We start from the raw sequence: 15,689 nt of genomic DNA, 5'->3' as shown, positions 1-15,689 counted from the left end.
GGAGCCAGCCTGGGGACACTGGGGATGTTTGGTCAGGGTCTGGGTGCAGGCTCTCTCTCTACTCAAACTCCTGCCATTCAGACCTTGGCAGTGTTTTAAATGCTCAGAGTGATGTTACTGGCTGGCGAGAGAGTGGTAGTAACTCTGTCCTCGCTGATCAGAAAGAGGGATTTGAATAACTAATGACGGCAAATCCTTTCTCGTGGCTGTAACCTCCCAAAAACCCGCTCCCAACCTCGCTGCTCTCAGAGCTGGCCACACTCGGAAGTGTCACCACCAAGACACGCACAAAATTCCACACATACGAATAGCTGGAGGCCCCCCCTCCACGCCACCGCCCCCTGAAAATCTGTATAAATTTTCCTTTCCATCTCCAAGACCTACTTGCTTCAATACAAAGCCGCTCCAGGCGAAAGAATATTAACATATTTACGAAGATTACTAGGTGATCTGAGCAGTCTAGACAGACAGAGCGTTCCTCTCCATTGTGTGCGCTTCTCCATCTGAATCTCTCTCTAGGTTTTATAATTTGATTTGCTATGGATAATCAACACTTGCAAAAAGTAGCAAATGCAAATTAAAACCTACTATGCTTGAACTTTTCAAAGAGCATTCTAATATAAAAACTAAATTGACCCATAAAAAATGTGTTATCAGTCAGGCCAAGTTTTATTTAAATTTTGACCATTGTTGATTTGATAGGGAAAAAAATACAGAATGGGCAAGTTTTTAGAGTCCAGTTTATTGCACTAAGAGACTTTCCAATTTTAAACAGTTAAAAAGGAAGAAAACCCCCTCAGGCTGCTAAAATTTTTGCCTACTTTGCAAGACTAAAGAAAGAAAAGGTTCACTTGGCCCTCAGCATAATCCCCGTAGGACAGCTGCAATCCTGAATATCTATAGTGTTATTAATCTGCTCTGCTCTATATGTTCACATACTGTCCTCGTCACCATGGCACCTAAACATCCCCCTAGAAAGGCACAAAGCAAATCTATGGCTCCTCTTTACTGAATTCATGGTGATTCCTTTACGCCACCCATCCATCACAGCGTAGGACTGACTGCACAGTGGATAAAAAAATTAAGTGCAAGGTCCAAATGAAAGGAGAAACCAGCACAACTTTCTCCAGCTGGATGCAGCCACCTGGTCTTTGATCTGAGCCCTCCATGGTGGTTAATCCAGCCCAGAGCAGAGTTGGATTAACTTTCAATTTCAAAATCTTGCCACTGCAGAAGAGACAGGTTTTAGCTCAGAAGAAATACGGGCAGCTCAGTGAGGATGAGGATATTCTTTTAACTAAGAAGTCTCCACCCCCACTTCGCCCTGTGCGGCTGGATCTGCACCTCTTCATCACGAGTTTTTTTGGTACATGCTAAATCTAAGGGACTTCAGTCTCACCAGCCTGTCACTTCTAAGGACCACAGTCCCACTGCTGCCGACTGAAAAGCAAATCCACGCTTCGCACAGGATGCAAAGAGGGAGGAGGAGAGGATCACAAATAATTTTGCTTAAAATCTGCATATGGAATAGAGAGATCCTTATAAATTTGCCCCATTATGCAAGGTGTAAGTGCTTAAAAATGCTTCATTAAAACGTATGTTCTTTTGAAATATTTATTTTCCTTTTAATTACATGTGAATTAGCTGGAAGAAGCTGTAGGGAAGCCCTCTTACTGACTTAAGCCTTCTCAGCAGTTTGTTAAATTCTAGCCTCAAATCCCTTGAGGGAATAGTGGATTCAAAGCAGCTTTTAATCATACTATAAGGAGGGTGAAGTAGTATGTAAGTAGGTCATAGAGAAAGCATTACAAGTGCATAGGTTATTGCTTTATTTAACAACTACAGTGTAACACACTTTTCAAAGCACATTTGCTTTTGCCATTTAAAAGTTAGAAGCAGGAACAGGGTCAAATGCAAAAAGGAACCCTTTCCATAAAAGATACCGAGACTCAAGGAGAGCTTAGAGGGAAAAACTGCATTCGAATAATTTGATTCTCAAACATAAATTATGTAGTGTCTGTGTATGAATTAACTCTCGATGGCAGAGGGTAAGTGGCAAGAAACAAAAAATCCTGATTGTTTCACACAGTTACAGGCTCAGCTCTGTTATTTGTAACATTAATGTCAGATTCTTGACTAGTACATGTGTGCAAAATAGCAACTTTTATTAAAAATTAAGGGAAAAGTGGAAGCTCTGATGTGTTGCTACAGTGCAGAGGGAAATGGGGAGCGAGAGTGGCAAGTGAAACTGCATTTATTTTCACAGCATAAATCAGACAATGGCTCTAAACACTGGCTTAGAGGAGCTGCATTATTGCTGCCCGCCAATATTAAGCTTTTTCAACTGGTGGAGCATATGGCAGTTTTGAGGGAGGAACCTAGAATTTGGAATCATTAATTCTTGGGCCTTAACCCTATTCCAGCTACAAATGCTGTCTCTGATCCCTCCTCCCCTTATTTTGAGGCCCAGACCCTGTTTGGCTCATTTACTCTGTGTCCCTCAGTTTCTCCATCCGTCTGAGCGGGGCAGATGAAGCAGTTCCACCTCACCTTTGCAGATTAGTCACCGTTCAAGCAGCTTTTCAAACACAGAGCTACATACAATTTCTCCAAACAACTCAACATTTGAAAATTGCACATCTCTTCAGAGAAAAAAACCAAAACAAACCCATAAGAAACCCCAAAAAGTTCAGCTGCAGAAGGCCAGGACTGAGCGAGTGATTTGTGTGTATGAGCTCACTCTGACATCACTGCCTGTGGCTTCTTCAGTGAATGACAAAGAGAGCAGACACCCCCTTCCTTTCCAGACCCCAGAGCCAAATCCGAGGTGGAGCTCACATCACATCCCCCCTCCAGACCCCCTCCTCACCCTATAATTAATTGCCATTCTTCTAGACAACTTGCCCCCAAGTTTTGGGCCAAGGAAATGCTGCCGTTGGAAGCACTTCAAGGGAAAATTTCTGAATGACTTCACTCTCTCCCAAGCCTGCAAGGCAGTATGAAGAGAGTTCAAATCCTCTGCTTTATTCCCCCCTAAGCCAATGAACATGCTTGGGATTCAGCTTATCTCTGGCATCAAAGCAAGTTTCTAACAGAGGCAGCAGAAGCAGAGCTCAGCGGCGGGCAGTGTAAATTTGGAGCAGGCTCGAATGACTCCAGTGGAATCACTCAGGATCTTCCACTAATGCGAGGGGGAGCAGGAATCTGGTCCAGCTGGAGTTGGTGAATGCAAACGAGGTGGTTGCTGTCTTCCACAAAGAAATAACCTTCCAGGCAAGCCATGGAAGCCTGGAAGCAGTGGTGTGACTAAGAGCAGGCAGTGCAGCATTTTGGTTTGTGTAATGGGATGTGAGCCTACCTGCCTATAAGGGAGGGAGCCCATCAGCCTAAATCTTAGTAGCAGACTAGAGGGCAAGAAGAGGAGGGGGCCTGAAGAAACAGCAAAGCAAAGCACACGAGCACTTGGGCAGGACTACAGAATGGTGTAAAAATCATTAACAATTAGAGCAAAAAGTAGTGCATTTCCTTGAATGGTAAAAAGTAATGGGTGCAATTCTACACCATTTTACCATTTGTGATTACCTGGAACAAAACTGTCTTTGCCAGTTATGTCTAATATTGGAATAAAAATTTGAATTATGGAACCTGAACCTTTCAGTGAGGATTTTGTATTTACAAAACCAAACACACAACAGTCTTCCACTCATTTTGAGGAATAAAATAACTTGCAGATAACTGAAATCCTTTTAATAAGAAAATGAAAATATTGGTTAAAGCTGATCAATGAATTTTAGGTATTTAAAATAGCGCTTGTGAGGCTCCCTCTGCTTCCGTAGGCTACTGTAGCTCATCAGTAATCTTCAGAAATAAACGTCATTTAAAATTAGTCCTGTGAAAAGGTCCCTCAAATTAAGCATTTCTAGAGCTTTCACTTGAAGCGCATTGATATTATGTAAACTTGGTTGCTATAGTAAAACTTCCCACTCACTTCTCTTTTTTTTTTCCCTTCCTATTTTATACCAGTGATGAGGTGATTTCATCGCACTGTGGGTAAAGGGCCTTTGTTCCCTTTTGTGGGTAATAACTCAATCTTTCCTAAAACAATTAGGCAACAAATCATGGCACGGGGCAGATGCTACATGGAATGGAGGGTTTTTTTGGAAAGGCCTTTAATTTAGAGGAACATCCTCCTTTGTGAACAGCACCAACTACATGGGACAGTCAATCATCACTCTCAGGTCCAATCCAACCTCTGCTCCAGCTGGGCTGTTCCTGAGCTCAGCACTGCATTTGGAGAATACTGAAGGAAAGCAGAAACAAGCAAATTTTTGCAAGACCAAGTCTTCCTGTCCTGTTGTTTATTTGCAGTCCTATTGAAGAGCATTACTATTGATTCACAGGTGTTGCCTTTGTGTTAGTGCCTTGTGCATATAGACACAAGACCCAAGCTTTTGCCAACCCTGTCTTGACTTGGTAACAGACATTATTTTTTTCATTTTTCCTTTTTTTTTTTCCTAATAGACTACCTTATCTTCTCACCTGCTAACTATCAACAACCACTCCCCAAAAAGGAGAGAAACTGGGATACTGCAAGCACTGGGCAGACCTGATTTCCTACTAGAGAGCAGACATGGTATTTATGGTAAAAAAAGACACCTTTTCAAACAATCCTGGAAGAGGGAACTGAATATTCTTGGATTGGGCTATTATATTATCTTCATGTGGAAACCTATGACTTAGGACAGGAGAAACCACACATCTTGTGTTGTTCTCTGGTCTGTGTTGCTCCATCCTCACAATATGCACCTATTCCTTCAAAGAGCAGAGGAAAAATCCCACTGTGAAAAAACCCTTCCTCCCTGCCATCCACACCCACAGGAGACACAAAAAATTCTCTAATTTTGTATAAATTTGAGTTTTGTAGAGATTTTGCCATTCTGGAAAGGCTGGTTATTGGGAAAGAGGCAGGATGAGGGGAGTAGATGGTGAGGATGGCCTGAATCAGGAGGTGATGCTGGAGGGCATCTCCAACTCCAAACACCACGGGCAAAGGCAAGTGTGAAGTTCTAATGTGGCATCAGCAAAGAAAGAATGTGGGTAAGGGACATCAAAAGAGACAAGAAGCCAAAAGGAGACTTATTTTTATAAACAAAATGTAAAGACATCTGAGAGGTTTATTACAATATCTGCATTAACCTACTGCACTCCACTTCTAGCAGCAAGATCCTTATGAGCTTAACCTTCATCCTCATTTCTACCACATGTTTTTCTTTCTTTTGCACTGCAAATGATTGGATTTCACCTTAAACACAAATTGTGGCATCTTTAAGGTAGGAAATTTCACAGGTCTCCTTTTTTCATTTGTTCATGAAGTGCCTAGCATACATGTCAATCCTCAAAAACAACAATCACCCTGAAAATATGCAAAGTAGCTATCTTTTTTCACAGACAGAAACCATTAAATATCAGATATGAAGGACACAAAGAAAAGGCTCCTGCAGTAACTATAAGGCATTTGGATGTGCAGAAAACTGCACCATGCCTGGTCTTAGTAGTCTGGGGGTTTTCCCCCTTAAATTAACAGTGTAAGAATTGTCACATAAGGTAGATCAAAAGGTGCACCTAGCCCATGACCCTGACTCTGATAAGGGATGGAAAGAGAAAAAGCATGAATATGGCAAGTGATCCTTTACACCTTCCAGCAGCTGGTGGCTGAGGGACTTCCTAGAGTCAAGAGTGACATCTGAACCAAGATGTTTAACAAGCTCAAGTCACTGATTCAGTTTTCCCACAAATTCTCTGTCTGAAAGGAACATTGATGAAGTCATATGTTTATTTTCCCCAGAGATACCTGTTAATTGTGCTATTCTTAACAATTTCAGGGATTTGGGGCTAAGCACAACAAAGAGGAACATTTATTTTCTTTTCTGAACCAAATAATTTTAACCAAACTTAGTGTTTAACATACAATATTTCACTTTGAAAGGTCACAATAATTCATCTGCAACTTTTAAAGAGAAACTCAACCCCTTGATACTAAGGGACAAGTGCTGGAACCACGAGGTTCCTGGGGCAGCCATCTAGTTAGGCATTGTTTTGTGAGAAAGGCTCTTTAGGAAAAATTTTGGTCACTTTGGATTGCTTTATTAAGGGGTGGGGGTTAACTGAGTTTAATGTATGTTCATCAGCCGTGCACAGACAAATCTCCATATGATTCATTGGAGCAGCACTGCAGAACACCTGGTGTTGCCAATGCAGTTCTGTTAGTGTTTTGTTATTTTTAAAGGGGGTTATATAACTCTCTCATTAAAATTAAATGTGGGCTGAAATGATGCAGGCAAATTCTCAAGCTTCAGAGTGAGCTTCTTCCTCACAGTTTAGCAGAAGATAAATCTTTTTTAGGCAGAAGAGAAGGAAAATGAAATCAAGAGGTTGTACCATTGAATTTAGAGTCTCTAAAATTTTAAGTTTTCTGATAATTCTGTTTCTTTTCTAGAAGCCCTCAATCCCTTAGATGCTGACCTGCAGCTTCCAGGGAAGGCAGGTGCTGGATTTGAATCTTAATTTCACTCTGTAGCACAGCCATCCTATCATCCACAGGTATCTGCACGTGCAAGATACGTTCAATTTCCAGATGATCTGTGTTTGAATACCATTACTTTTCCCTCCTCTATTTGTAATTTCCCTTGTCCTCTCTCTGATTTTCTAGATTTCTTTTTTCCCCCTTCCTCAAACTCTCTGCTCTCTCTTCCTCCTGGTGACAGACTGTTGTCTGGCATCCTCAAAGGCTGCTCTTGAGGATGACCTGCTGATTTGCTGCCATGGGAACTCCTGAGCAAGGACAGCATTTACCCCTCACACACCAAAGGGCACAAGTAACAGTTCCCTGTACTGCCCTTCTCACTGGTTAAAGTTTGCCCTCCTCTATTTCACAAGGGGCATTGGAAAGCCGTGCCTTAAATAACCAGAGTGTTGCAGCCTCTGCAGTGTCCAGCAGCAGCTGAATTATTTGGAGGAAGGTGGAAAAGTCTAATAACCGATGTGAGTATGCAAACTGCTTTTCAAAACTAGTGGAGAAAAAGCTTGGGCAGCAAAGCATGAGAGTTGAGGAAAAAACCCTCTCTCATGTAATGGCAAAAAGCGTTGTATTCCTATAAGTGCTGTATTTAAAATTTCCTGAGCAATTTTATTGGTAATCTTATTTCTTTGAATCAGATAGAGTTAACTTTAAAATATTTTACCTGAATAAGGGATACAGGGTAACATCAGCACACATGGAGAGATAAGCAAGTAGTTGTCTTCATTCCCCCACCCCCAAACACAATTTTTGGGTGTTTTAATTGAAATGGAAGGATCATATTTACTTGGCTGCATTTTACAGGGCAGCTTGTGATCCATGCTGTGTCACCCTTGTGAGTGCACTGGCAGATTTACAGCCCCACGGTGCTTTCCTGCAAGCACAGGCTCATAACAGCCTAATCCAGTAACGTGGGCTTAATGCACAATATAATTTCACAAACCACCTAGAAAGTGAGTGCAAATCCGGGAGTCGGTGCTTTCCAGAAATGTCATTTTAGTCATTAGTTTGGAAATGCTGAAGATGGATCTGACTGATATTAGCCCAAGGAATGGTCACTGATCCTTATACTATCAGAGAAAATAAAGTTGTGCGTGAGAACAGCTGAAATCCTTTTTACATCCCGCTCAAGCTGATTACTAGTTATGCTATCTCAGCCTCAAGACTGAAGTGAGAGATGAGAAAATTAGAGTCCAGATCAAGATTTACACAAAATTTGTGAGAATTCCTGACCATTTCCATCCAATAAAGATAGTTAACCTTCAGTGCATCATTAACTTGCTGAGAACAGTACTAAAGTGACTTTAATTGACACATTTGCTTCTGCTGCAGGGTGAAATAACACAGAAGCAATACAAAACGTAAAAAAAAAAAAAAAGAAAAAGCTTTTTTTTACAGCAAGAATGTTAGAGGGGAAAACAAAAAAAAATCTCATTTTTATTTCCTCTGTGAGGATGCCAGCAGTCTTGTTTCATAAACTCCAGTGATTCATCACCATCCCAGGCAGCCAATCATTCTGCAGGTCAAGTAGAAATGGGCTGTAGAGCCAGCAACTCCTGCTGCCCTGATAATGCATGTCATTCCAGGCATGGCGACATGCTTTCTCAACAACTGCCATTTTCAGTTACCTTTTCTATGGCTGACATACAAGTAAATGTGTTGGAAGCAGTAAAACAGTCATAGGAAAACAGTTGCAAAGATAAATAGCACCTGCACGTGATAATCTCTAATGTCATTAGAAAGAAGGATGTGTTTTGAAATAGGATTTCTCTCCTCTGAAAGCATCACTTGACTTGGGGGGTTTGTGTGTGTGTGTGTGAATGAGAGGGGGGGTTTCAGTAGGTTTTGTTTTCCTGGAATTAACATCCAGATATTTGTCTTGGTTAAGAGATACACCTAGAGGAAAAGGAAAAAAAAAAAAAACCAAAGCCTGACAACAACAAAAACCAATGCAAAACCCAAACACCCAGCATTAAATATAAAATCTTCTTGCAAGTCACTTGTGGAAAAGGTTTTGTACAGCTGGATTTTGTTTGAATTCAGTAATGCTCGCTTTAAGAAACACAACTGCTCTAATTGAGGGAAAATAAAAAGATTTTCTTCAGTCATTTCTTTTCAGTCTTTATTCCTTGTCATCTAAGTTAGATTTCATGAACTCCTTCTTCAATAACTGTCCTCTGAATCATATGTAGTTGAATACTGCTTTGCAGATGGAAACTGAGTGGGAGTTTTAAGGGCACAGGATTATAGAAATACACAAGCTCAATGAAAAATGTTTAAACTTAAGTGCACACGTTTGCGTGCACACATATGTATGTGTATTAGTAACACAGCATGTGTAATTTATGTACGTGTACCATGTGAAGTCCCTGTGCTTGAACACAAATGGAGAAAAAAAAAACAACTGTTCCAAATAACAGTGCTGGAACCGGATTTTAAATGCATAAGATTATCCATATTAATTTATGGTAATCTACAAATGAATGCAGCAGAGACAGTACAGGTTATCCAAAATGGTACTTGCATTTATTGAGAGACGACCACAAAATATCTTCACAACAGATTTACTTGCATCTTCTAATACCCCCTGAATTAATATAATGCAAAATACAAAGTACAAGCTATGTTTCCCCTTTGGAATGACTAGCTCTTGAAATGCCAAAGGAAAGCCAAACGTTTCTCTCCACACAAAGTCCTCCTAGACATCTTGCTTTCAGATTTCATCAACTTAGGTGTTTTCAGGGCTGTAAGCAGTGAACTTTCCATCAGCAGCATCTTCAGCTAATTAACCCTCCTGATTACAATAATTAGTATTGATTCACTCCTGAATGACTTCTTAAGTATTCAAGCACAATCTACACTTGCAGTAAAACTTCTAGATATGAATATTAATTGAACACTTGCTTTGTTTTTCAGCCCCAAAGGTATAGTTTGCAATCTTATATAGAATAGAATCATAGAATGGTTTGGGTTGAAAGGGACCTTTAAAGGTCATCTACTTCCAACTCCCATGCCATGAACAGGGACAGCTTCAAGTGGATCAGGTTGCTCAGAGCCATGTCCAGCTTGACTGTGAATGTTTCCAAGTATGGGACAGCCACCACCTCTCTGTGCAACCTGTTCCAGTGTTTCACCAGCCTCATTGTGAAAAATTTCCCCCTTATGTCTAGCCTGAATCAACACTGTTTTCATTTAAAGCCACAATCCTATGTCCCATTGCAACAGGCCCTACTAAAAAAATCTTTCCTATAAGCCCCCTTTAGTTACTGAAAGAATGCTTTAACATCCTTCCCTTCTCCAGGCTGGACAACCACAAGTCTTTCAGCCTGTCTCCTTAGGGGAGGTATTCCAGACTGACTGTTTTTGTGTCCCTCCTCTGGATCCAATCCAACAGTTCCATGTTGAGAACTTGATGAGGACTCCAGACTTGGAAAAGATGCTGCAGGTGGAATCTCATGAGGGCGTGGTAGATGGAGGGAATCACCTCCCTTGACCTGCTGGCCACCCTTCTCCTGCTGCAGCCCAGAACACAATTGGCTTCCTGCGCTGTGAGTGGACATTGCCAGCTCACATCCAGCTTTTCACCCCAGGTCTTTATCTGCAGGGAAGATCTCAGTCCCTTCATACTTAAATTTGATAACAGAAACATGTCAGTGTCATCCTCTCTTAACAAAGAAAATATTAGCATGTTGATGATTGTGGCTCATGAATGTGAAAGTAATTAAATAAATAAATACACACAAAGACTCCAGGCTAATAAATGAATATTATTCAATTCCATATCCCTATGGAAGCATGGAAAGCCAAGTCCCAGGCTAAGACCTGTCTTGCTCTTTCTCTAACAGGTAGGACTGAGGGTGTTCATGTTTTGACATTGCACCTGGTCTTTGCGAGAACAAATAACAACTCATGTAGAGTCTGAATTACCTCTCTTAGCTCTGTTGTGGAAACAGATGTTGTCAAGTTTGACAACTGCAAGGCACCACATTGCTTAGTGAATGGGTGAGATTCAAAAGAGGCAGCACTGAGGACACCTCTGATGCTCAGAATAAGATCTCTAAACCTATGCAGTCTTTCAAAAACCATTACTTTTGTTAAACATGCTAAGAAATTACTTGTGCTACAGCTTTGCTTCACCTTCTTTGATGTTAATAATAATTGTTATGGCTCAGAAAGCAATATTTCAGTAAATATGCATAGAAAGATTTTTTTTTTAGTAGGATTCACACAAACTAATTCAAAAATCAGTCTTTGATGTGAATGCAATGTGAAAAAATACCCTTGGAAAAACACAAAGTAATTTTCAATCCAAGACAAATAAAAAATCATTGTATATGTATTTTATGCAACATTTTATCCGAAAACTTAGAAACTACAGTAAGTTTGGTAGGAACTCACCTGTGAGCAGAGAGCTTAGGGAAGAGTTATAGTATTGAATAGTCCTTAAAAGTGGTTCTTGGTTTTGCTACCCAGGTGTCTGTTGGTGGCTGCTACAGAAGTGGCATTCACGCCGCTCTGGGCTATCCCTGAAGGGGCATTTCCACATAACTGAGAGTGGGGAACTCACTTCATTGCCACTCACAAAGGGCAGTAGCTGCTAGAAAGCTCAGGCTGCTGCAACATGACATGATAGAAAAATAACTTTATAAAAGCATGCCACTGTTTCCATCCTCCAGTTCAGGCAGAGCAGAGCGGTTGTGAATGAGTTAATGTTTGTCTTGAAAGAAGTTCTCCCAAGGAAGTGAATTATGTCATGGTCCCATAATATTAAACACCATCCTTGCTTTCTTCATGTTTATGCACAACACACAGCATGCAAGCACCTGATAATCCACAACCTCTTGGCTTCCCAAGAAGTATTTTATGTGATATTACCTTTTTGTTCACATAAACTCTTTGCTATTGATTTGCACCATCTCAAGACTCAAAGGAAGAAAATACAATGACAAAAAATATGCAAAACAGCATAGCAAGTATTCAGTCTCCCCACCAAATATTTTTGTGTTGAAATGCATGCTTTAGAGGGCTCTGACTGCTACCGATAAATCCTTAATGTCTTTTTGTTTTAATTAAGGGGTCAAAGAGACCCCTCAACCCATATAAATCATGCACTAGAGTCCAGTTTTTAAAAAAAGCATAAAATCTCTACTATTAATTAATCAAAGCAAAAACCAGAAGCCACTGATAAATAAATCTTTTCTCTCACAAAATCATTAAACTTATTGCTAAAAGCAATATATTTACTTAACATGTAAAGTATTTAAAGACTTTAAACAGTTTAAGAAACTCCACAGAGTAATGACAATTCATTTTATTTAAGACATAAGCTGCTGTCCAAGTAGTAACTCAAAATTTTTCAAAAGCTTTGTAACAATTTTTTCTCACAATGCATAAGGTTCATTTTTCCAAATTCAAACCCAAAATTGTTAACTGTTTTAATGCTAAATGATGGTTCTTGAAACAGAAAGATAATTTAGGAAATGTCATATGAATAATTTGTTTGATTTGGGGATAGGAATCATTCAGGTAAATTATTCTGTCTGACCTTAAAAATTCTAATATATAAAATGTAATAAAAATGGAAAGTCACATGGGCTCCCACTCTGAGATCTGATTTATCATTTTTATTGCATTTTCATTACCTAAACAAAATTAGAAACAGTATCTTCAAAACAGCAGTTAAAGTTGATACGATCGGGCATAAAATCAAGCAAGGGCAGATTTGGCAAGTATGTATTTCCCAGATTGACAGCAGTATTGTAAGCTTTCAGAATCAATAAGTTTTCTCACCACAGTTAAAGGAGAGGTTAGTAATAAATCTGCAACTTAATGCAATAGCCATAATTGTAAGATACAAACCTCCCCCTCCCTGCACTATTAACAGCAGATATCAACTGAAACAACCATCACAAAACAGGCAACACACTTTATATTCTACTGTACACACAAAAAGATTAAGGGAAATGAAAAACGGGCTGAGAAAAGGAAAGGAAAAACCCCCAAAACAACCCAAACCACCCCATCGCCAGACATACATTAAGCTAGTTTGACAACACCATTGTTCGGCTGTCCCATTGTCAGACCAAAAGATGTATTCAATGCTACAATGTCTGCTAGCAAATAAACAAAAGACTACATTTTTCAAAGCGGGGTGCCAATTCCAGCATAATTCTGTGTGTGAGTGTGCGTGTCTGCATGTCTGCGTGTTGTGTGTCTCTGAAAAGAGTAGTCGATGCTGGCCTCCCGCTAAACCTGGGAGCATTATTAGAGAATAGATGTGTAACCCCACATTACAGGAGTATTTAGGTATTTTTAAAACATCTTCGAGCAGTAGAGACTAGGTAAAGCATTAGAAACTATTTACATAGGCTAAGTGAAAATTAAAGTGGTATTTAGGGCACTAGCTCTAATATGGAGTCTCCCTGAGCTTTTTCCATGCTTATTCCATGCCCAGTGCATAATAATGAAGCAGGCAGAAATATTGCAAAGGAGGTGATAAAAGAAATACCGGCTCTCTTTTAGTAAGGAAAAAAAAAGAAAGAAAGAAAAAAAAGGAAAGATAAATATATTTATTTTTTCCCCTCCCTGCCCTCTCCGTACATTTGTCATTATACATGAAATGTGCGACCCGAACTAGTGGAAAATGCCACTTGCACGCAGCAATGCCTGTCTTTTCCTTTAAATAGGGAAACTACTTAATACACAGCACGGTTATAGTTGCAGCGGGCCCAGGCAACTCGAAAGCACGCGTTAAAACAAAGGAGACAACATACCTTAAAAGCAGCTCCTCATTTCTCATAGTAACAGCGGATTTGGGACAGCGCATGCTTTCTGCACCGATATTCTCAACAAAAGCCAGTTCAGAAGTGCGCTCAAACATCAATGCCACAGTAGCTACTCACTAATGGCTACTCTTTCTCTCTTTCTCTCTCTAGTCAGACGCTGAGTGGTGGAGCAAAGGGGCCCCTGCAGATTCACTAAGCAGAAATAATCCTCTCTGACAAGTTATGTTGTCTGGGCATATTTTACATTAATGCACTGTGCTGCCTATAGGGGTCTTGTTTGCGTTCACTCTAGCCTAGCTGGTGTTAGCTTTCCTAATTAAAAGCCAAAAAAAAAAAAAAATTAGCAACATTCCCCCCCCCACCCCACCCGTCTCCTGTTAAAACAAAAATAATAATATATATATATGTACACATACAAATCTCTATGTAGAAAACTGAAAGAAAAGGAGGGGAAATCTATGGGCAAATGAGGAAAAGCTTTCCCCCTCTGGAAGGATGCATGCTTGGTATGGGTCTTTTGTTTGCCCTGCGAACTCAGTGAATGCAGTGGCAAAGAGATGCTGTAGCTCGTGAGGCTTGTGCACTTTAAGGGAATTGGGTTAGAGGCTCTTTCTGGGGCTCTGGAGTCGCAGCTGGAGCTTCTGCTCTCTCCCTCCTTCCCTTCCCTGTTCAAGGCTGAGTGGCTTTATGGGACTTGCCAGCTCACATCAGAGGGACTGGGGAGTATTAATGCAGACACCTGGGGATCTTCCTCAAGTTTTCAGTTTTTCTTGGCAATTTTAACCCCCGGAAAACACAAGTCCAAAATCCCCCCAATTTTGACCCCTCCAAAACACAACTCGGTTACCAAGTAACTGAGTTTGCTTTAACCCAGACCCTCACGCCTGGCTTTGGCACAGTTCTTGCAGACGGGGAAGGATGTTGCATTATTCAATGATTTACTCACTTCCTATGCATGAAAGGAACTATAGTGTGACACAGATTTCAGGGAAACAGCCTCTTTGGCCCTATTTGGGAGATCCGCCATCTGATTTGTAGGAGCAGGTTGTGGTCTTCCCAGTTGCCAAGGTAGTCAAAGAGAGGTTTATTTTCACTTCTTGGTTTCAGCTTCTGCTGGGTAAATCTTTAAACTATGCAGGAGGATGGTTGGCTTTTTTCTTTTTTTCTTTTTTTTTCTTTTTTCTTTTTTTATTTTATTTTAATTTTTTTTTAATGTACATCAGATACTTGAGCAGGTGCTTATTTAGTAGACTGAAAAAGTCAACAAGTCCTTGATGCTCTTTCAGTCAAAAGCTTTTCTACACCACTGTGGCAGTAAAATGCATCTTAAAAATGACTGTAATTTCCTCTCAGGTCATGTTAACTTAAGGAGGTGCAAAACTCAATAAACATGAATTGTCCAAAATTGACAACTTGTCAAAAAGTCCAGTCAGGCTAAAAATTGATCTGCACTTCAAAATCTGAATTCAGCTTTCATGAGCTTTTGGCTGTGTCTGTGGCGGGTCCTAAGCTCTTTTCCTACATTATATACTACGGCCTTAAAATATACTGCTATGAAATCCTGATGCAGTGCTACTGCTGCTAATTCCTTAACAGAAGTTGGTATTTAGGGGCTTGATCTTTAAACTTGAGTCCGGGAATGAAGGCAAAGAGAGAGCAATCACCAGGATAAATACATTGGTAGCAAGATCTCGCCTTTCTGATGGCAGCTGTAAACTTCTATTAAGGTCATAAATTGTTTGCAACAGAAACAATCCTTTTGTTCTGCAATTCTCATTGAGCACTGTGAAACCTTGGGATTAGTTTCAGTCACTCTGATGTAATATTTGTCAAATGACTAAAAGACTAATTAAAAAACAAACCTGGACATAATCTACTTTTAATGGTGTAGAGAGAAAGACAGAATCTTAGGAAACATGGGTATCATGAAGGACTGCAAGTTAAGGGAAGACAGGTTTCAATTTGCTTCCCTTTTCATCTGCAAAACATGACTGGGATTCTAGTTGTTGCTCTTGCAATAAAAAATAATAAATCATTTTAATGATTAGCAAGTCAAACCAATTCCATGTTAAAATGTCATGCTCCAAGGTCAACTGAGACAACATAGCTTGTACTTCATGCTAAAAATATCCGAACAGTCATGGAAGGCGGCCAGGAAAATACTCAACCAACATGACAAATCCCATACCTCCTGCCCCAAATACTAAATCCATTACTACCATTTCAGGCATGGCCACCAGCACTCCAGATTTCAGCTCCTTTACTGTTCACCTCCAAATGACTTGTGCCCAGCACAGCTCACCGTGGTGCCCAGAGCAGTCTCGGGC

The 15,689-nt window shown here is 40.3% G+C and overlaps 1 protein-coding gene across 8 annotated transcripts in view; it reads right to left on the bottom strand.

The window, feature by feature from the left end:
* CELF2 (CUGBP Elav-like family member 2) overlaps window positions 1-15,689 on the bottom strand; it is a 545,200-nt gene that overhangs the window by 239,711 nt on the left and 289,800 nt on the right. For 4 of the 8 annotated variants that reach the window (XM_031063920.1, XM_031063921.1, XM_031063922.1 and 1 more), the window contains exon 1: window positions 13,351-13,627. The exons of the other annotated variants lie outside the window; for them this stretch is intronic. In XM_031063920.1, coding sequence (XP_030919780.1) covers window positions 13,351-13,457 — 107 coding nt within the window. In that variant the 5' untranslated portion in view covers window positions 13,458-13,627. Of the gene's footprint in view, window positions 1-13,350; window positions 13,628-15,689 lie in introns of those variants that run through there. 8 annotated transcript variants of the gene reach the window in all.

Source organism: Geospiza fortis, unplaced genomic scaffold (assembly GCF_000277835.1).
Source record: "Geospiza fortis unplaced genomic scaffold, GeoFor_1.0 scaffold273, whole genome shotgun sequence".
Lineage (NCBI taxonomy): Eukaryota > Metazoa > Chordata > Aves > Passeriformes > Thraupidae > Geospiza > Geospiza fortis.
This window is presented reverse-complemented; position numbering and strand designations above follow the sequence as displayed.